This window comes from Drosophila miranda, chromosome 2, assembly GCF_003369915.1.
Source record: "Drosophila miranda strain MSH22 chromosome 2, D.miranda_PacBio2.1, whole genome shotgun sequence".
Lineage (NCBI taxonomy): Eukaryota > Metazoa > Arthropoda > Insecta > Diptera > Drosophilidae > Drosophila > Drosophila miranda.
Window position 1 is genome coordinate 7,426,366 of NC_046675.1, and position 23,011 is coordinate 7,449,376.

General features: G+C 45.1%; 1 protein-coding gene across 4 annotated transcripts in view; it reads left to right on the forward strand.

The window, feature by feature from the left end:
• LOC108154955 (homeobox protein homothorax) overlaps window positions 1–23,011 on the forward strand; it is a 117,221-nt gene that overhangs the window by 32,574 nt on the left and 61,636 nt on the right. For 3 of the 4 annotated variants that reach the window (XM_017285461.2, XM_017285460.2, XM_033389178.1), the window contains exon 7: window positions 22,502–22,625. In XM_017285461.2, the coding sequence (XP_017140950.1) occupies window positions 22,502–22,625 (124 nt within the window). Of the gene's footprint in view, window positions 1–225; window positions 2,082–22,501; window positions 22,626–23,011 lie in introns of those variants that run through there. The other variant, XM_017285463.2, reaches the window with a different exon arrangement.

Here is a 23,011-nt window from a genome sequence, read left to right on the forward strand (position 1 = left end):
CGTCCCCTCTCAAAGAACCACCAGAACAACAACAACAACAACAACAATGACACTGACATAGCCCACAACACACACAAAAACCAGACTGCAGACTCCAGACTCCAGAGTCCCTTTTGGTCCTATCCTATGATTTCTAAACTCTCTCTCTCTCTCTGTCTGTCCATCTATATGCATATATCTGTTGTATATATGTATCTGTGCCAATCATTTGGAACTTGATCACAGCCCAGCACCCAAGATTTTTCACCGCTGGAGGAGACCTATGCCAGCTATCGCATCAAGCACGAGGCGGACTTCTAGTCCCGACCTCAGATCCAAACCAAACCCTCTGCCCCCATTCGAACCCCAAGACGTTCTCTATATATATAACTATATATAAAGAAAACTATATAATATAAAGATAAACTCTAGCCATGTAGTTTGTAACTAAAAATCAAGTCTAGGCTGCTGCTTAAAGATCCAGATCTAAAAAAAAAAAACAAAACTTGGGATAAGAGAACAAACGCTAAGAGTATAGTAAATTCCTAGAAATTTCTATCCGTATTTTCTATGCTTAGTTATTTAATTGTTTCAAATTATTCTTGTTTTGGGAATTTTTCACCTTAGCCAACGTGTATACGATTTTTCAAAATAATACGTCCTTTTTCCTTTGGTGTTTTACAACACTGAAGAGAACTTGCCAAAAAAAAGAAGAAAAAAAAAACAAAAACAAATGAAAAGAAAAAATTATTTTCGTTGATCTTTTTTGTTCAACTCTCATCATGCAACGCATATACGTAAAAAGAGATACCAGAAAAGAAACCCCAACCTGAGTTCAAATGCAAAGTATACGAATAAAACATTATTGTTTATTACCAGAAAACAAAAAAAAACAAAAAACAAAAACCAACTTAAAGTTAATTTAATTAATTGAGGATTGCAACGCACCTATACGAACGACATTTTAAATGAGCCAAGGAAGCGTGCGAGACACTTTCGAGAACAATTGATATACGTAAATCAAACACACTACGACAGCAACAGCAACAAACTAAACAAACTTTAAGCATTTACTAAAGCAAAACAAAACAAAACAAAAAAATGAAGAAAACTACGCGATACTATTATTATTATATAAATGTAATGAAAAGAGGAGAGCTAAATGTAATTTAATGAATTGAATTAGTGGACACGGAAGCCAGAGCGGCAGCTTTTGGTGCTCAGCGGAGATACTTAGAGACCCCTTGCTCTCGCTCTCGCTCCATCCCCCCCCCGCCCCCCATTGTATACTATAGCGTACGTTATATAGTTCTTAGTCAGACCTCTGAGCCCCTGAACCCCTGGACCCCAGACCCCCTCAACTTAGGAGTTGTATGCTAAGCAAAACTAAACTTGCAAACTGGAAAAATTTAAAGGAAACTCAATCCAAACTCAATCTAGAAAAGGGAAAACCTTAGCAGCTATGCTTCTTCTAGCTACCAAAACCAACCAAACACTTTCTTCTGCTAATTTCTACTACTATTTTGAGTTCTAGACTACTAAACCAACAAAAAACCACAAAAATGTACTTAAATCGGGCTGCCTCTCAGTAGAGAGCAGCCCCTCAGCTATATGGGCAGTCATTTGTATACTTAGACTATAGTCGAGCCGATTCCCAGCGGTTTATTATAGCCAACTAACTAAACCACAAAAATATAAAAACAAACAAACAAAAAAAAAACCAACAACGTGTAAAGCTTTTGTACTATTTTTTCAAAACTACAAAGAAAATGTTCTTGCAAAGGTTAGAAATTTGCAGAAATACAAAAAAAAAAATATAAATAAATAAAAATAGTTGTTGTACTTTGTCTCAAACCCCAAAAACCTAAAACCCTAAACAAAAATTTGTATGTAAGAAAAATTAAATTTAACTTAAAAATTGCTGTAATTATGTAATCATTTCTGTTAGCATAATTCGCTGCTTTTTAGTTTAAAAAAAAAAAACAACAAAAAATTGTTGTAAAAACTGATATGATTTTTTTTGTGTGAGCTTTTTACATATTCGTTGAAATCATTTGATTATTAATTTTTGTATTAAATGTTTTGCTACCAAAAAAAAAAAACATACACAAACACACAAAAAACAAAGCAAAATTATGTTGCATTGTAAAAATAAATTTAAAATACAAACAAAAAATACTGAAACTGAAATACGTAATTGCTTTAGGTGATATTTTATAAAAATATAACAAAAGTAAAAATAATAGCATAAACAAAAATAAACTTAAACGAAAAAAGGATGATGCAAAAAATATACGTAAATATGTTTTAAAAATCGATGGAAAGGCGCTTTTTTTGCTTTTTGCTATTTTTAAAATATATACAACAAATTAAGTACGAAAAGTACATATTAAACTTATTTGAGCATACATTTTTTTAATAATTATTATTGTTTTTACAAACAAGAAATTTTATTTAGTTTTTAGCAAAATTGTAAAATGAGAGTAAATGTTATAAAGGAGATGAAATGAGAAATGAAATGGAGAGGAAAAACGCAATCAAAAATTAAGAAAGAAAGAAACTAAAACTAAAACTAAAACATAAATCCAACAAAAACAACCAGCAACTTCTATACGATATACGAATACATTTTAATGTAATATTTTTAATTATTTATATGTATACTAATAATATAATTAAAACAAGGAAAACAAAAACAAAAACAAACAGAAGAATTAAGAAAAACAAAACAAAAAGTACAGAGTAAAGTTTAAAGAGTTAGCCAATAATTATATGAAACAAACGAAGAAACAGAAAAAAACAAAAAAAAAACCAAAATATATTTGAAAAGTATAAAACAAAACAACATTGATTTTTTTCTGACTACACTAGTACTTAAGTCGCGTCGAAGGAGAACCCATGGAGAACCAAACTGAAGATCACCGCCCAAGTAATCGAAGACCATCGTCAAAGGAAACTCTGGAGAGCTTTACCCCCGAAGGATAACAATAAACCAGCTGGATATCGCATTAGGGACCTTTTCTAGTTTTCAGTTAGCATTCCTCCTTATCCATCCTCAAAGGAATCTCTGCATCCAAGAACCAATCACACGAATCCCTCTAGACCTACAATAATCTATCTTTTAGGAACTTTTCTTTATTTCAGCCGCGTTCTCGTACGTTCAAACCCTTTCCTGGTTTTCCTAAGCAACTGATGAAACTCTCTTTAAGTTTTTATGGAAATCAAAACGATTTCTGGAATAATTTCGGGAGAGTTACGATTATTTGCGTGGGTTGAACCTGGAACTAAACCCAGAATCTTTATAATATTCTAGTGTGATCAATGTGAAAAATGGAAATCTTGTATGTGACTTTCAACGCAGGCAAAGGGAAACATAGGCAAAAGTTGGACCAGTAACTGGACACAGTTCTGGCTTCTGTTCTGCTATCAGCTGGTGTAAACTGAGAGAGACTCGGCTCATATTACCCTAGTCATAAGAGCGGGCGGCACGTGTAAGCCGCTTAGGACGCTGAGGGAGCGCCTCCTCTCGAGTGTCATCAGCGCAAGGATCACAGGACATAAGTGCGCCAGATCCCCTATAGTTCTCCCAGTCTGTCTGTTGAAATTCGAGCAGTAAACCCGATCGGTCTGGACAGCTGCCGGAGAGGGACGTGTGTAAAACACCTTAAATGACTCTTTTTTTCCCATTTTTGGTTGGGTTTTGTTTTCCCTCTGTTGGCCGTCTCCGTCTTCGGGCTGGGGATTGCCGTGTGTGCGTGTTAGATGATTTCGTTCGGTTAATGGTAGCTACATGTAATTTGGCATTTTGCGTGATTGCCTGGGGCGTGTTTCTGGGCTCTTCAAAGTCAGTCGAATTCGAGAGGGCATTTTCCACTCGACTCCACTCCACTCCACTCTCAAGACCCATGAAGAAAATGCTCTTTCGTGCTGGATGAATTTTGTATTAATTTCTTGAGCAACGCCCCGGCCAGCTCACACAATCTGACACACAATTTTCCAGCCAGTAGAGGAAGAAACCTATAATTTTATAGGCATTAAGTCAATCCACTCCCTTTCTCCCATTCCCACTCGCCACTCGCCGTGAACTGGTTTTATTTTTGTATTTTTTGTCTGAAATCGAAGACAACAAAACCCAAACCAAACGAAAGCCGTAAGATACAAAGTATAAAAGGATCCAAGTCTTTGGTTTTGGCTTTGGCTTTGGCCTCGGCTCATTAGCCGCACTCTCACCTCAAGACTTTGGACTCACGGCTCTCGGGATCGGGATCGAGCCCACCGAAATACGAGTTAGCCAAAGGATTTCTTTCTTTCTTATAAACTTTTATATTTTGTTGTTTTTGCGGCTTTCGGCGTCGTCATACTGTCTGCGTTTTGTGGCACAAACGAAACCGCAGCGCAGCGCAGACCTGTCCAGTCCTGTCCCGAAATTTGTGCATTCATTTGTGAAACAAAGACGGCCCAACTCCAGCTCCAAGTCCAAGGCTACAATTAATAAAGCAACAGTCCACGAAAGCCCTACAAATGCCCGCTTCCCAAGGCCCCAAAAAAACCGAAATGTGAAGACTGGCCTTTAAGTAACGAAGCCCTGAATACCCTAGACGATTAAAGAGTATTTGATTATTTTAATGATTTATTTCTGTAAAAGCAATGGAGGAGTGGGTTGTTTCTAGGTGTTACTTATTTTGGACTATGCCAACTCCTTTGTCCTACATATACACCCTCTATTAAGAAAAGGGTACCAACCCAACCAAAGAAAAACCCCAAAGTCGAGCGTTTGTCCCCTGTTCAGTGGATCGTGCGTGCTTGACGAGCTGCTCCTGTGATCTGGCGATCTTTTGTTATTATGTATGAAGTGTCGCGTTGGCAGGAATTTCTGTGCAGCCAACAAAAGCTGCCAGCAGACGCTCCGCAGACACTGGCTGCCCGAGAGCGGGCGGGCAGGCGGGTTGACCGCAAAAATGTCATCACTGCTAATGTTTCAATGCAGTTGCCACAAGATTTCGTCTGCGGCTGAGGTTGAGACTGGGGCTGATCTGATGTTCTCGTGTGTTTCTTTTTTTTGTTAGCAATTTTTTGATCAGAATTTGGTTTCGTCGAGGGAATTGCACGGGGCTGTCAGATCGCGGCTCGACTCGACTCGACTCGAGAGCGTTGAATGCGATACCTCTGGGGGCAGGCAGGTATTCTGGTGGCTGGTGGCGTGAAAAGACATGCCAAACTGACGGGTTCCCAATTCATTGAAGAAGAGCTTCTGTCACTGAAGAGATCTCCAACAAAAAAAGAAAACTCTGTTAACAAAGTTAATTTCTAGTCATAAGAATTATATTGATTGTTGAATTTTAACTCTTTTACCCAGTTTCAGTTCCAGGAAATCGTGGACGGCGAAAAAACTTTTGAAATCTTAATGAAATTTTGCTGCTTAGCCCCCAGTCCACAGTCCCCAGTCCCTAGTCAAGTGTTGCCTTCAAAGGAGGGCAGCCGACAGGGCCAATACTCTACCTGATTGTGTCAACCCTTTTTTTTTTTTGTCTGTGGTCGGTGGCTTCTCTGCGTGTGTGTGCTGGTTGAGGGAGTATCGACCAAAAAGTATCAATTCAATGGAAATTTATGCCGTAAAAATGCCACAAAACAAGCCACCAAAAAGCCAAAAGCGTCTTTGTCTTGGCCCAAGCATTTTTTCCAATGAAACATATACGCACAATGATTTGGTTTCTTTTTTTTATATTTTTTTGTTAATTTTTTTTCGAAATATTTGCACTCCTCCGTCCCCTTCCGTTCCCTATCTCCCGGCCACTCAACTAAGCTGCAAATCGGTTTAAGAGCTTAACAGAAACGAGGGAAATTATACAAAGTCCGTTGGTCGTTTTACTTTTGTGTCATTAGGCAAATGCAGGCGAGGAACCAGAGCTTAACCAAAGGTTTCCCCTCCGTCTCCATCTCCCTCGTTGCTCGCTGCTCGCTGCTCGCTGTGGGAACACCTGAGGGAAGCCCTATGTGGGGCCCAGCGAGTGCTCGAACAATTACCACTAATTACCCGGAGGAGCCAGTCGCTGCACTTGGCACCGCAAAGGCCATTGAAGTCCGCTCGGATATCAAAAGGAAAAGCCAACAGGACAATTTACGCTTGTTTTAAACTCGATTAGTCAGCATTTGATCCTATCTACTCATCCCCTTCGATCTGCCCAGGCCCAGGCCCAACCATTGACCATTGACCATTGAGCTTGTTGAGTGCTTTTCAATTATCATCACGCGACTGACCACAGAAGTAAAAGGGCTACGGTGCCCCTTCGTTCTGCTCTTTGGCCTGCCGAGAGTGGGGGCCGGCCCTTAAGTCCGCTTAGCCTCTATTGACCACTTGTAAATTGTAACTGAATCCAGCCTAAAGGAACTAAAACTATTGCCCGTACCGAAAAGGGGGCGGCTCAGATATCAAAAACGGCAGCCACTAATTGAATTGGCTTTAATCTTTGGTCGGGTGCAGCCGCGCTTAACCCTTCCGTTCTACCACTTCTTTAATATTTAATGCAATACTTTTTTTGATTGATATCTGGCTTTAGTTTTCTTTGTTTTTGTTGGCTAATTTGTCGTTGGCTCTGGCTACATCTCGCCCACATCTTGGCCCAGCAGCATGCCATAAATCACTTGCACTTAAATCCGCTGCTGGCGACGTCTCAGTCCCAATCTCTGTCTGTCTGTCTGTCTGACTGTTTGCCTTGGCCATTAGGGCCAGTTTTGGTCCTTTTTGAGGGCTTTTGGGGGGTGGCTGGCTTTGTTGTGCTGGCATTTCTATTGGCCCGGAAGCTGTGCGGCCAGCATCTACAAAATAGTCCCAGCCCAGAGATCGCATTGTTTGGGGGGCTTTCTGGCAGTTTTTATTGCCTTTTTGTGCTTTATTTCCTGCGCACTATTTTTGGGCCTAAGAACTTTTGCCTCCACGGTCTCTACGGGAGGATGTGGAGATGGGGCGGCTTTATGCCTGAATGGCGCGCCGAGCATTAGATAATGGTGTTCCTGCTTATTGCTTACATTGGATTTTTCCGTTTCTTTTCTTCTTTTGGTCGCCGCGTCTTTGGGGGATTTTCTATAATTTGCAGGCAGCTTAGCAAAAGATTCCCCAATAGAAAACGAAAAACTGGGGCCCCCAGAAACTAGCAGAAATAATTTATTGCATATTTAATAGCGCACGTGCCAGCCTTGGAGCCTTGGACCACTAAATATTTTTCAATAATTTCCGCCAGAGATACAGAACTTTGCTTTCGGGAAGTCTAATTATCTGAAAAGTTTGAAGACATCTGCGGGAGTTGCCAGAGTGCAGCTCAGAGTGGAATTTCTATTAAACAAATGCCGCATAAATCTCTAAGCTACTTTTACTCGCGGGGCGGCAGGCACTCAGCTCTGAGAACACTCTCTCTGTCCGCTTCTCAGAGCTCTCTGTTCCCCGTTCTCTGAGAGCTCTTAGTGTCTCCGTTTGCTTGGTTGCTTATCCGGCGAGCCAATTCCCATTTGGGCCACATATGCCCGGCATTATGGGGCATAAATAAGAATGCTTTGCCACGCTGCCGTTGCCGGTTGCCTGCTGCCTGCTAATAAATGAAATATGATGCCAATGCCGATGCCGATGCCGATGCCTGGGTCCACGTCCACCCTCTCGCATTGTCGTAGCTCCTGTTTATTGGCCCGGCCTCAACATTTCAATATCTCCCTCATTCCTCACTCCTCAGGAACTCAGGGAGACTTCCGCACGGCGACACAATTTCTATATTTTGGCAAATTATTTTTTGCTGTTTGGTATTGGATTTCCCCTTGTGGATAAGAGTGCGCCCTCAATCCCCCCAAGCTTTCGCTGGATGTATGCGCGGTGCGAAAACAAAATTGACGTCAATTACGCAATGCACACCGTTGGCAGGACCAGCCAGACACCAGTCTCTCTCTCTCTCTCTGCCTCCTTGGCAGGTCTCTTCTGCCTCTTTGCATGCCTTTGCTTCGGGTCTAATCCGCTTCGGGGATTTGGGGAATTCTCGGGCAGAGCACCACCAGAGCGGCATAGCATACTTTTCCGGGAGGAGGATTTCCATAAGCAGCAACGCAACGCAACACTTTGCGTCAGATGCTCTCGAGTTGCTGCCACCACCTCCTCCTCCTCCTCATCCTCCTCCTCTTGCTGGTTTCGCACCCTCTTGTGGCTGCTCTTTTGCTGCTGCTGCTGTTGCTGTTGCTGTTTGCCGGGCGCTAATTAACGCATTAAATCATATTAATGTCGCCAAATGTTTCAAAGTCAGCCTGGCCACCCACCCCCCAATGGCCGCTTATTGACGCGCCTCGGAGGGTTTTTCGTGGTTCTGGCCTCCTGTCAATAAGCCGGCATAAATGCAATGGAAGTTTTCTCCTTCAGAGGCTGAAGATTTTCCCTCTTGAAGCCAATCTGGGATATGGCTTAAAGTTCTTCCCAACAGTTGGTGGAACATCTGCGATTGCACTAGCTCCTGCAACGGATATTGCAGCTGTGGCTGCCACTTCTCTGGCTGATGCAGAAAAATCACAAAATTAATTAAAGAGTCTCTCGCGCTGGATCGCTGCCTGGGTGCCTCCTTTGGGCTGTTGAGCGGCCAATAAAACTTATATAATAATTGTTCATAAAATGTACAATATTATGTGTTTTCAAATGAGGTTTGGCTGGCCGCACTCACAGGCTCATGTTGCATGTTGCTTGTTGCATGCAACGCTCATCACACAACACAACACAAGACAAGCGAAGCCAAGACGAGACGAGACGAGACGAGACGAAAGTCGACTCGAAGCAAAGAGAGGCGATGGGATGCGGCCATGCCGTGTTGTCAACTATTTCTTCGGTTCATAAAAATTGTTATTAATTGGCACTTAAATGCTCAAACGCAAAAGTTGAGAGACGACGACGACGACAACGACAACGAACGTTGATGTTGATGCTGTGTGTCTGTGTGTCTCTGCCTCATGCCTCTTGTTGCTGCTGTTGCTGCTGTTGCTGTTTGCCGGAGAGCGTGTTGTGAAATTTAAGCTTTTTAGCAGTTGTTGCTGTTGCTGTTGCTGTTTGCCGTTCGTTGCATGTTAACCTTTGGCTCGCTTGTAATGAATGCAACCGAACCGAGCCGCAGAGGACAGACCCAGACCCAGTCCCAGTCCCAGTGCCACAGCCAGAGCCATGGAGAACGAACGAACGATCGAAAGAAGGAGGATGGCAGCCAGGCAGCAGCTGGAGACTTACTTAAAGCTTTCCATATTAATTTCCTGACTTCATGTGGCACTTGTTTAAAGTCCATTTTGTGCACTGCGTGAGTGTTTATTGAATGTTGCGTGAAAGTTAAGGAAGGAGAGAGAGAGCCTCCGAAAGAAAGTCTGGGAGGGAGGCCAGAACTGGCCAATTTTGCTGTCTCTTCTCGGACATTAAGAAATATTAATAAAATGCCATAAAATGGCAATAAAACTCAGCTTCATACATATGAAATCAGCAGAGAACAGACCCAAAAGCTTATTAACTACCCGCCCACACCCCCCTCCCCACCTACGAATGAGCTGAATGCGAAGTGCAATTTCAAGAGCCAGAGCAATGTTAATTAAAATTATACAAAAAAAAAAAAACACACAACAAAATGTGCAAAAGAACACCTTGAAAATATAATTTTTGTTATTTTGCGCGCCACACAGCGGCTGCCCAAGCGGCTCCCCACCTAGCCCCACACCCCAATCGACGCTGGGATGCTGCCCCGTTGCCATTTTTGGCCGACCGACCGCTGTGAGCGAGTCACAGGCCCACAGCCACAGCCACAGACGAGCGACGAGCGACGGGTCTGACTGAATGTCCGACTCGCTGACCGACTCTACAGCTCGATTCCGTTTCGTTTCCAATTGCCAGCTCTACAAGATCTGGCCGACTCGAGTGTAAATGATATATGTGGGCAGGCGGTACAGGGGCCGGGTCTTGTCTGTCATTTCGGAGCCACACAAAGCTCCCAGCACCAGCTCCAGCTCCAGCTCCAGCCTGGGACCAGGTTGAGGTCCAGGGCCCCGGACATCGCCGAGTGCAAATGACTTATAAGAATTTAATATTTAACAACACAAATCAATTCAAAAATCATCAGAGACGGGACGCAGATGGAGGCGGAGGGAGATATGAAAAAAAAAAACTCATTTGTTGCAGGTCGCTCGCTGTTGATTCCGATTCTGAGGTCTGTTCTGTTCTGTTCGGTTTGGGTTTGGGTTTTGGTTTGGTTCTGGGCCCCGAACAAAGTCTCATTTCATTTGGCTGGTCGTTCGCCTTTTGGTATCGTATCACTGCAAAGGTAACGAAAATGAAACTTTTACGTTAAGGAAACGATCCGGCAGACAATGTTATATAGGATTGGGGTCTGGGGAGGAGTGGGGAACCGACTGGGACCAGATGATGATGATGATGATGCTGGAAGTTGAAGTTAAAGCTGCGCCCAGAGTCGTTAACATGGTGGTCGTTGCCGTTGCCCTGTTGCCCCGTTCCTGTTGTTGCAGCAGCAGCCTTTTTGTGGTCAGCGCAAAAATTATGAAAAATCTCTCAAAAAAAGAGAAGTTTTTTTTTTTTGTGACTTTGGCCATGGCCTTTGTATGATTTCTTTCTGGGTTTACTTTGATTTCGAATTTTTCGTATTTTAAAATTGTATTTTTAGTGTCAGCTCCAAAAACTCCCCGCCACAGCCCTCCCTCACTCCTCTACAGTGCACAAGGCCAGACATAAAATTAAAAAGACACACAAAAGACGAGCAAGAAGCAGCAGCAAAAGATGCATCTCCCGCTGCGACCCAAAAAGAATCGAACAGAGATCGAAACAAGAGAAGGAGAAAAAATAAAACCCATTTCGTTTGGGCAATGGGTCGCCAAGTACTCGTCGTAGAGTCGGAGCGAAAAATATGCACACGAAAATTATCGAGCATTTAACACTGCCAGCCATCCGATCGCAGTTCGAAGTCTAAAGAGATTCCGATTCCGATTCAGATTCAGATTCGATGCAGATGCGGATTGAGATCGAGGCAGCAGCAGCGCCATATTGCATTTTCCATGGGGCAGATGGGGCAGATGGGGCAGGGAACACAAACACTTTGCACTCAACACCCATTTAGCTAGGCCTTTGGCTGCCTGGCTGCCTGGCTGCTGATGATGATGATGATGTGGCCGCCAGCCGCCAACAAAATTGTTTACAATACAACTCTCGTACAGAAAAAAAAGTGAGGAAAAACGGAGGAAATTTTGCGATCGATTGCAGGCAAAGGAAAAGTGTGTGCAACCGCAGAGGCAGAGGCTGGGGCAAGGGAGTGGAGCGGAGAACTGTAAACTATTTACAGCCGAGCAGGCTCAATGATTGTTTTCCCTGAGTTTTGTTGTTGCTGCGCTTTTATACAATAAAATTTATTTGATTTCTTTACGCCGCTTTCATGCCTCAGTATTTCTCTTCAATTTTCCCTGCACTTTTGAACACGATCGTTGTTTTTGTCTGTTGCTGTTGTTGTCGTTGTTGTCTGCTGCTCCACTGAAAAGCGGGAAAATGAAAATGCAGCACGGAAAAGAGACGGCGACGGCGACGGCGACTGCAACTGCAACTGCAACGGCGACTGAGACGTGGATGATGATGACGCCAACTTTGGACTGGCGGCGGTCGCTTCGCTTTTATAAAAATAAATTGTTCGCAGACGTAATGATGCGAAAGCAATTGAGAATTCTATATATGCAACTCTCTGTATCTGTGTGTGTGCGTGTGTGTGTGTGTGTGTGTATGCATTTGTTTGTTGTTTGTTGGAATGCGTAGAATTTCAATTGACTGTGGGCCGCGTGTGGAAACAGACAGATAGACCTCTAGGAGGAGAGAAATACAGATAGAGATAGATTCTCTAAAAGTAAATGCTGTCTCTAATAGATAGAAGATAGAGATAGATGGCTGGCTCTGAAAGATAGAACGAAAGAGCTGTGGAAGACATAGAAAACAAGACCTGTAGACAGAGAGAAAGATTCTCTCAAAGTCAAATCGTTGAGTAGAAAGATAGACAGACCTCTTGATTAATGTAGTTAGTGGCAAAGTCAACCTTTGGACCTCAGCGTCTCCTAATCAGCCATAGACAATCTCCGTTTTGAACCCCGAACCGATCCTAAACCGATCCTCACTCATGATCTCTTCTTTATCAGCCGGGACCATCGATAATGATTATTTTGACAGGCCACTGACACGGCGGACAGTGTGCCATTTCCATTTCCATTTCCATTCCCATTCCCATTTTCGCCCTGCAGGGCCACGCGATCCAGTGTTGGCTAACGATCAACAAGCGCGCAGCTGGAGCTGGATCTGATTGCTCGTTTTCAGGTTCGACTCTAGTTTAGGGAGGGCCGCGGGCACGCCCATACCAAAAGAAAAAGAGACAAGAAGGGCAGCAAAAAAAAAAACCTCAACAAAAAAGTTAATTGTTATTTCCCAGCTACCCCCTGGAATGAGTGAGGAATCAGAAATCATCCTGAGCATCCTGGGCATCCTGCGCCTGCGTGGATTTTGGGTTTTTGGACTTGGGTTCGGGTTCGGGCTTGGGTTGGGTACAGTCTGGCGGAGTTAATCCGATTTGTTGCGCCCTCCCAGAGATGCCCGCCGAAGGGTGAGTTATGCGGCGGCTCTGTGATTGATTGCCTGATTTTGTCAGGGTTGGTTTCTGGATACCCCATACACCCAAACACCCATACATCCATCCGCTTCCCCTCTGCGAGTGTGCGAGTGTGCGGTGCGAGTGCGTGTGCGTGCGTATGGGTGAAGTGAAATTGTTTGAAAACGCATTTAATTGCATCTCATTGCCATCTGACTCCGACTCTGTCTCTGACAGTGACTCAGCCTTAGCCGCAGTCGGTTTTCTCCCAGTTTTCGTTTTTCGGAGGTGAAAATTTGATTAAGAGAGAGAGAGAGGGACTGCTCTCTCTTATCTCTGTCTCGGTGCTGGGTCTGGGCAACATTTTAATTATTGCAATTACAAATTGCAGTGGCAAGCGCAAAAATTGCAAAAATCACGCATTTTATTGATTTTTAATTGCAACTCGTTGCATACCACAAGACGGCATCGGGACACAGAGCCACATAAAACAGTGCCACTCGACGCGCAAGATCGCGGATCGCGCAGGAGGAGAGAGGGAGAGAGAGAGAGTCTTGACTGGCGACATGGACATGAGCATTTGTTGTCTTTAATTATGTTGTTGATTGCCCGCCGTCCGTCCGCTGTCCGCTTTCTGTCCGTCATTCTGGCCATTTAGGTGCGAACAACTATCTGCATCTCCCTTGCACTCCAGCTCCAACTTCAACTCCAGACGGCCAGCCCAGCCCCCGCCGACCCGACCATCTACACCAGTTAGTCAAGTTAAGTTGTCATAATTTTTGTCGTTCAACAACACCTGCACTCGGACAGAGATGGACGGGGACCGGGGAACGGGGGGACACCAACCACTCTCGAGGGCCGGGCCGGGCCGGGCCGAATGCAGAGACGGAGACGGAGATGGAGTTGCAGAGCGCGCCAAATGCCGCAAATAACTCAGTTAATATAATTAAGTTTTGCACGAAATGTGCAGCAGCAGAAATATGCGAAAAATGCCACGCAATCTCCACACTAAAAACGGAAAACAGCAAAACAGCACGAGAACGCCGCCGCCTCCTGCCACCTGAGGCAGGGGCAGAATGAAACGAAAGTTTATGAACTTGTGTCCGACTCTGTGTGGCACGTATGTGTGCGTGTGTAGGGGGCTGACCCAATGACTCTGCTGGTGTGTGTGTGTGTGTGTGTGTGAGCATGCAAATGACGTAATGACAATGTCGGTTTAGCAGCAGGATTTATTAACCTCGTAAAAGGAGATTGGATCTCCCACGAATCAAACAAAATGCAGTACATTTTGTCATCATTTCGATATATATTTGATATGCTTATGGCACCTAGTTGTACCTCTACAAGCCCAAGCCCTAGAACACACTTTTGTAGCGTAATTAAATTACGTTTTATAATCGGCTTACCTGCAGGCACAGCCGGAGAGAACGAACCCCGGCCGAAGCCTGGCACCTGTCCGCCCAATGGAAAATCAAATTTCATGCATCCCGGCCAAAAACATTTGCATACAAATCAGGGGCGCCATCAGGCAACCCTTCAAATGCCCAGACACCCAGAGGAGGAGGAGGAGGAGGAGGAGTGGAAAAAACAACAACCTTCTAATGATATTTTGATGTTGTCTCGATGGGTCTTCAATGGGTGCTGGGTCTCACCCTATCTCTTGTTGCCTCTCTTACCGGTTGGAAACCCGCAAAATGCGTGTTTTAAATCCAATTTAGACATTATCTAATTTAGGGCATCGCATCTCCCACCCATCTGACTGCTGACTGCTGACTGCCGACTGACTCGAGTTCTCGTTCGACTTGGCTTTATGCAAATCTATGGAAATTTCATTATCATCCAGCACCCCTTTTTGAGGGCCCGCCCCCAGCCTTAGCTTCAGCCTTCAGCCTTCAGTCTGAAAAGTTTTTTCCATCATTCCCGGCTAAATGCTGTAAAAGGCGCCAAAAGATGTAATAAACTCATTTAAACGTCGCTACCGTTGCTCTTGGCTGTGGGCTTTGGTTTTTCGGGTTTTTGCGTTTTGCTTTTTTCGGGTTTGGGTAATGAAATTTTTGTTAGAGAGCATCTTTTGCCTGCCAGTCGGCCTGCCACGATAATATGCAAATAGCTCGGCCCAGTGGGACGTCCTTCGTCCACTCCCCAATCGAGCCGACCCAACCCTCCTCCGGCTCCGGCTCTGATTCGCTGAATGAGTGAACGAGTGAGTGAATCTCTGGCCGGGCTTCGTGTTGCAATAATCAAATTTTCTAATTTTTATGGCTCTCCATGGGCGAGTAATGGCCAAAAAGTGAGGCTCACGACCAACTCTAATTGATTTGGTAGTGGCCGGCAGCGGCAGCTCGGGCATGATTCAACCTTAAGCACTCCGCATTCTGTGGAAAGGCTTTTCAGGCGAAATATGTACTTTCTGGATGGAGCCGGAGTAGAGGGGCGGAACTTGTGCCGCGTCATGGCAATGGCGACGTCGTCTTCCAGTCTGCTGCTCGCCCCGGCCATGATGCGACACATTTTTCAGAGGCTTTTAAAGAGTCGGCCGCCCCTATTCAGAGGCAAGACAATCTCGGAAAAGAATGAACAGAAACAGAAACAGAAAACCGAAAACCGAAAAGTGGGGGGAAAAAAAAACTATAGTAGAATGAAAAGCGCCGTGCTGAAGTTCGCGGCAAAGATGACTGGGCTAAAACCCGAAACAAGAGAGTGTTTGGATCGCATTCAGATGCGGATTGTTTGGGCAGTGAAGTGTGCTCCCCCCTCTCCAACCTCCCGCTCGTGGTACGCGCGAATCTTTGATCTACATTTGAGTCACTGTAGTCCATTTATCAGTGGGGTCATATCAATAATACGTTGTATATGAATTTCATATTATGCCGCCGCTTGGCCAAATGACTCGACAACTATTTCGGTCCCGGTCCGGGCCGGTCCTGGCATGACTCGCAGACGACCGCTGGGACAGCGACAAATCCTTGTAATGCCTTGTCTATGGGCATGTTTCCTCTATTTTCCTCTTTTGAGAGCCAAGCTAATTTCAGCTGTCAGCTTATCGCGGCCCCAGATACATGTCGGCGCTGCCCCAAGAGCAAGAGTTGGCGATAAGTTGGCCAACACCTTTCGGGGCTGCCTTGTAATCGTATGTCATGCAAAATGCAATCTATGAAATCTCTCTTTCGAAATGGAAATGTTTTCCTTTCGGTCGGGGATTTGTGTTTGGCTGCTGACAGGGAAACGTCCACGAAAAGATCCCGATCCCGATCCTGTCCTGTCCTGGGCTGGCCTGGCCCCATGTCTTGGCTAATCTCTGGCCCGTTCCCCTCTCTCAGTCTTGGCCCTCTTCCTGGCACAGTCTGGACTGTCGTCTCTATCGCCTTGCGGAATCTATTTGACACTGTCTGGGCCCGGGTCGGGCTTGGCCTGGCCCGAGTCTCGGTCTGGGTCTGAGTCTGCTCTGGAGCTGTCGTTGTCTTTCCGTTTGCGCCTGGCTTGATTTTTGTCTGCCCCGGGAGACTCTTAAGCACGCTATATCGGGGAGAAAGAGAGACACTGGTAGATAGAGAAAGAGGTGGCCGGGTGTGACAGTTTACATGAAATTACTTTGCATACACATGCATCAAATTAATTACACGATTAATGTTCTCACATGCAACCCAGTCCCAGTACCAGTCTCAGTCTTTATCTCTCCCTCTCTTTTCCTGCCTCTCTCTCTCTCTCTTTCTCTGGGCTTATGCAAATCTATTCTCGCGATCATTGCAGCATTTGCATGTTGCTATCTTGATATCTTTGCCGCTAAGAAAATGATTCCATTGCCTTTCGTGATTCGCCTGCTCCATGCCCCATGGCCCATTCCTCATTCCGCCGTGCCCCATGCCCCCCCCGCCATCCCCGAGCTTACTAAGAGGCAGGAATTTGTGTTGGAATTGTGTGAAACATGCCATTTGAATAATTATCTTATTTGCATTGCCCGGGACAGCGAGAAATGCACTCAAGTGCAAATTAAAAAAAGAGGAAACTACAAAATGCAGTCCAAAGTTCTTGCTCCCCTACCGTACCCCTCTTTCCCTCCCTCCCTGTCTCGGTCTCATTTGTTAATCTCCGCTGTGAAAAGTTCAAATTGATAGCTCGGAGATTTGTGGTGCAGATAAACCCAATCCGATCCGATACGATCCGCTCTCCCCCATTTGACATTCTGTGTGAAATGCAAAATCGCGTGCAGCTCCATTTGCTCCATTTCCGCTCTCTACCCATCTCTTTCCTCCCCGTTTCGATGTTGATATAGAGGCCCAGAGTGGGGGCTGGGGAGGCCTGCAGTTTCCCCAACGTTTCCACTGTTCTTTGGGAGCATAATAACAAAAGGCAAACAAATGATAAGTGTTCCATAGAGTCACAATTGTGCGCCACCGTTGCCTCCTCCGTCACTGTATCTACCGCTGACTGCTGCCTGTCCTTATCTACTTATTATTTTACTTGACTACTTCTCTGCTTTTTTGTTGTTGTTTGCCTGATTCTGGAGTAGTTTCAGGTAGCTTCTGAATTTTTATTATCAAAATACTAATTTCATTGTTTGCACAAGATTTCCAAATTTCTTGTTGCTGTTGTACATATCGTATATACATATGTGTGTGTGTGTATGTATGTTTTTTGTACGTTACGTTACCTGCTTCAATTTGCTCTTATCAGCTTATAAATATTTAATCACAGACCTGTACTTTAGGCCATTCCCATTCCCATTTCCATTCTTTCATTCTTTATTATTATTCTTATACCATTTCATTTACTGCTGATAGCCGAGAATTTCGAGCAAAGATTTTTTCGGTTCAGCTTTATGGTTAGATAATGGCCACAAGAGGAAGAGCGGCACACCGTGGCGTATGAGTAATGACCGCAGTCTGGCCCTGTCTCTGTTGTATCTAGAAAGTGTTCTTGTATTTTTTTTGATGGCTTAGTTTAATTATGTCGAGTGTTTCGACACGAAATTAAAATGTTGCCACTCTGGGGAGAATCAATGATCCCCTCTCTGGAGGGTTCGAAAATTAGATTGTAGTTGGCTGTTTTTTTATTGTTGAATTCCATAGATATGATAGGAGCCCGCAGCCAGGCATATTTAGTGACAGGAAGTAGACAATATTTAAGGATGGAAAATTAAAGCACATTCTGTAATGCACGATATTTTCTGAGAACATTACGATTTTTCAAAAAGAAATAATTTTATCCCTTAAAAGAATCAATTTTTAATTGATTAGAATATTTTGTATAATTTCTAAAGAAATTTTTCATTCCTCTAAAAACCTTTTCCATTTCGAATCCCAGTGTCTCGACTAATTTAAGGCTTAAAGCCTTTCTTCCTTGCCGTTTGTCTGGTGTCTGGGGGTGTCTGGGGGTGTCTGCCTCTGTCTGAGTATGTTCAAAATAATTGTGTGTAATTAACTTGCCATTTGATTGAAATTATACCTCAGCACTAACGCACACACACGCCCTGCCATAAGTATTCATACACATCTGTGTGTGTGGCTCTGTGTGTATTTCTAACTAAAGCAATTTGCATGCCATAAGTGGAGAGGGGAAGGAGGGTAACGGAGCTACTGTCAGCCATATTGAATTGTTTCACCCATTGGTCTCTCTCGTTGCTCCTTCGAGTTTGCACCTCTCCGACTGTCAGGCAGGAGCTTTAATTAAAAATTCAACCCTCACACAAAATGGCAAGCAAACACACACACGGAGACACACATACATATGTGAGTGTGTTTGGGGGGGGTGGGGCACAAACATTTTACAAGTTGAGCAAATTTGAAAAACAATTAAATGCCATGCGCGCAATTAAATACACAAAAGGTGGCAACAACAACATCTGGTGCTGCCGCCGCTGCTGCTCCTCAAGTGGCACTCCGACACTCCACCGAAAGGGGTGCCATGGGTGGCACTCTTCTATACCGTTAATTAAGCAGCCTGTGAACCCCCAAAGCTAGATGCACCCACCCCTGAAATGGGGGGCAAAAGACGCCAGGCCGGAGTCTTGGTCTAAGCCTTCAGCTGGAGGGCGCTTAAGCACAGGGGCAGGGGCAGCAGAAGTGGCAGGCAACAACAGACGAGGCAGGCAACAACAGCCGCATGAGAATCAGGAACAACAAACATGACACAAACAGACAAACAAAAGCTTTTGTACCCAACGGCAAATCCATCAAAACCAACAGCCGTCAGGGATTGCCTCGGATTGGGGTTTTGGTCTTGGCTTCTTCCACTCCCCATCCACACATCCAGTCATCTACCGACAGTCCTCGAGAAGCCTGCGAAACGGAAACCAAAAACCGCATGAAGAGCACACACAGAAAACTTTCATTCGATGCGGCCGTGTAAAAAGGATTTAATTATTTGCTCTAAGGATATCCACGGCAGAGGGTGCTTGTTCGACTGTCTACCCGAGTGTTTGCCGACAAATAGAGAAAAATATGTTTCACGTCCACTTTGCACGGACTGAACAAACAATACCCGAAACCAATGATTATTGCAGTTTTTTCTCCGGCAATCCCTTTTCGAATCCCAGTCCCATTCCCACTCGCATTCCTGTTCCCAGTTAAGCCGTAGTTTGTATTTTTAATTGTGAAATGAGCCCGAAGCAAAGTCCTAATCCTGGCCAGACTCAGACTGGGATTCGGATTCGGATTCAGATTCAGCCTCCGCCGCAGGGCACGCAGCGGCCTACACCCCATCGGAACCCCTCTCAGATGTCAAACGCAGGACTCCGGCACACGGCTGCCGGGCAATTACAAGGGAGTAAATCTCTCTCTCCCTCTCTCTCTCTCTGTGCGGCCACGCCCCATATAAGAAAACTTCCCACGCGCCGAACTAACTGAGTTTTCTGGCCATAATTTGATTGTTTTGCCCGTCGGTCCAACTGTTGATTGTAGTGATTAACCATCAAGGAGCTGTGATTCCCGAAATTATAGAGTTCCACTTCTGCTCTCAGTGGAAATTGCATGTTTTGACTTTTTGGGTGGGACCCTCATGACACGCGTCGAACGTCGATATAGCACCCCCCCACAATCCCCCCTACCTTCTGGCAATTACGAGTCTCTCCAGCAGATGAGTCGTCTTAGAGCAGTCACTCGGAAAGTTCTCTCTCGCACTGACCGCAGGCCCGGCCCGTAATGAAGTGCAAACCCAAAACAATTGAGCAAAGTTCCCCACGAATGGGGCTCTACTTTTTGATGGTTTTTTTATGGCCCGCTTGGCCCCATCGAAACTTGCGGTCATATCTGAATTTTGAGCACACAATTGTGTCGTTCTGGCTCTCTGGCTATCATCAAAAATTTAGCGACTCCCCCGGAATGGCGCGGAATGGGAGGCCTGGGAGTGGGCATTAAATAAATAATTTAGACAGTCCCCAGCCCCGGCAGGTAAACGAAAATTGTTTCTTGATCATTTTAATGCACCCAAAGGGTCTCCCACTCTAAAAAAAAAATAAGTGAAAAAGTTTCTTTTTGCTCCGGAAGGCGACGGAGAGCGGAGCGGAGCCGAACATTACGTGACAGGGAATCGGAATTGGGGTTAGATGGGGACGGAAGTGGGGACGCTTTCATTAATATTAAAAGCTGTCGCCCCCATAGGCAGGGCATCATTTAAATAAAACCGATATTCGATAATAATTGTCACAGGACATGCAAGGGACAGAAGCAATTCGATAGCTTGATTTGCTGGCACCGCTGGCTAATTGAAAATGTAATTAATGCACGCATCGATTGGTCCTCCGGCATGTCCTCTGCTGTCCAAGGAGCACGCCTGGCATTTAGCACGGACCAGGAAGCGCACCGCACGCCTGCGAGAAAGACCTGGCCAACACTCGAGCGTGTTCCCCCGGCTCAGCCGTCACCCGATACACTTTCAATCGCCTCGAAAGCCGCCCAAGCTCGGCTCAGAACAACCTTCCCTTCCACCAAAAAATGAAAGAAAAAAAAGGAAGGGAAGTCAAAGTGTGCGGCAAGTGTGAAAGATTCGACCAGGTCCCAGAGCCAGACTCTCGGCCGGGCCAACAGCCAACAGACCGACAGGCCTATCAAATGTCACTGTCATAAAAGGAAAGTTGTTGTGTTTTATCTTTTTTATAGCCGTATTATTTGACTTTGGTTTTCCCAGCTCCGCGCTAATTAAATAGTTCCATTCGGAGCCAGCAACAAATTAGTTTGCGGTCAGTCCAAAGTTGAGCTTTTTTTATACTTTGTTTATAAGCCATAAACAGAACAACGACAATTGCTACAATTGCAGGCGGGTCCGACCCCAGCGACTCGTTTTATAGTGGAAATTGTTTATGCGACTATCAAGAGACACCTTATGGCCCATAACTCGGCATAGAACAGTGCAAAAGGTGGAAAAGGGAGTGAGTTTGTTGTTTAAAATGCAGACAACGTTGTCTAATTATTAATAGATTTGCCAGAGTGCCGCCGGGCGGAGTGTGTTTGAAATTGAAAGTAGTGGGAAAGCAGGAACCGATCCGATCCGAGCCGATCCGATCCAATCTATTGGAACTTGGCCAAGATAAAGCTATCATCTATCGTCTAAGCATATCTAAGGATTATCTGCCACGTACATACATTTATCACAGTTCATTGGTCTCTCAGCACTCCACACAAGCATTTATCTAGCAAATCAAAATTTATGACTGCCGGGAGGAGGTGGTGGGGGGGGACACACACCCATCCCCCGCCAATAACAATTATAAGACAACCGACAAATTGTCTATAGCAGGGCGCTATTAATATGCGATTTAACAAATATTTAGCGAAAACACACGAATTGTGACTCGAATGCCAAATGAATCTCCACCGAAAACGAAAACGAACTCCAGCAGGCCGCTCGAATTTATTGTATTCGAAAGTCAAGAATTTTTACGAGCTTGGGAAAATAATAATTTTATGGCTAAAAATTGTAGCTGGAAGAGCCAGAGCCGGAGCCACTCCCCCTGTGCCCCCTGGTTGCACGTGCATGAAATTAATGCCCGGGTTTTGTATTTTTGTTATTAGCAGAATTTAAATTGCTCTTACCGATCGATTTCGAGCAGGGAGCAGGGAGCATGGGGGCATGGGGGCAGGGAGCAGTGCGCAGGGGAGGGGCCACGAACGATACCTGGACATTGACATTTTTGGTTTCTGCATAAGTTTTTAGCAGCGCTTAATATGCCGTCGTTGTCGTTGTCGTCGGTTGTCGATGGTTGTTGCCGTTGCCCGTTGCCTCTGCCAATGACGATGACGATGATGGGGCTGGTGATGAAGACGAGTCGAGTCTACTCCTAGTTAGAAGACGGTCAGAGAGTCAGAGCCAGTCGCTGCATATTAATTTGATAACTTATATAGTATATATATATATATATATATAGCTATATTTATTTTTGCACACGATGTTGTCTTGTCGGTTGTGCTCTGTTCTGTTCGGGCCAGGTCTGTGGCTGGGTCTCTGGTCTAGGCCTAGGCCACGACAATCTTGAGCATTTGTTTGGCCACAATATGGCCAGGCCGTGGCAGTTTTGACAACTTGACAGTCGTGCAGACAGTCAGGCGGGAGGGGCGGCGGAAGAATCCGGACAAGACATGACAATGTCTGCCTTTGGCATTGGCCATGGCAATAGCAATACCAATAGCAATAGCAATTGTCAGAGCCAGAGCTGGAGCTGGAGCTGGAGCTGGAGCTGGAGCTGGAGCTCGGGCCACTTCGGGCCATATCGTCTGCCTCATTTAATGGGCAGGCGTGTCAATTTAAAGCGACATTTATAACCAATTTGTAATCAATTCTAACAAACAGCTAACGCATGCCTCTGGCTCTTGATCTATGCCACACATTAGTGTCTCTATCCCGCCATTACTATACCATATACGAGTACGATACGGTATTAATTTACTATTATTTTCTACTTGCAGCGGCCGCCAAGCTCATCGCTGTCCTATGGCGGAGCAATGAACGACGACGCCCGATCGCCGGGCGCTGGTAGTACACCGGGTCCCTTGTCACAGCAGCCACCTGTCCTAGATACATCAGACCCTGGTAAGTCCTAATCTACATTTATTTTTGGGGGGTGGAGATCTTAATCACTGCCCAATGGCCTTAGAGTCTATCTGGATGATCGCCTTAATCCCTATTGAATGTGTTACACACTTCACGCTCGCACCTCTTGAGGCTGTTGGACAGGTCTTTCGCTCTCTTTGGTTTGATTATGTTGTTTGCCTCAGTTTCAAGTGCCGCCAAAGCTTTGAGCATGCCCCATCCATCCAGCGTAATCGTACAACAACTTGACAAAAGAGCAACAGCAACAGCAACAACTTGAGCACTGGATCCGCAGACTACTCATAGGGACAGCCCTAAGATCGAGACGATGGGGAGACCCTAGACTGCCTGTCTTCGTGGGGCTCTGTGGAGCCCTCGACTCCACT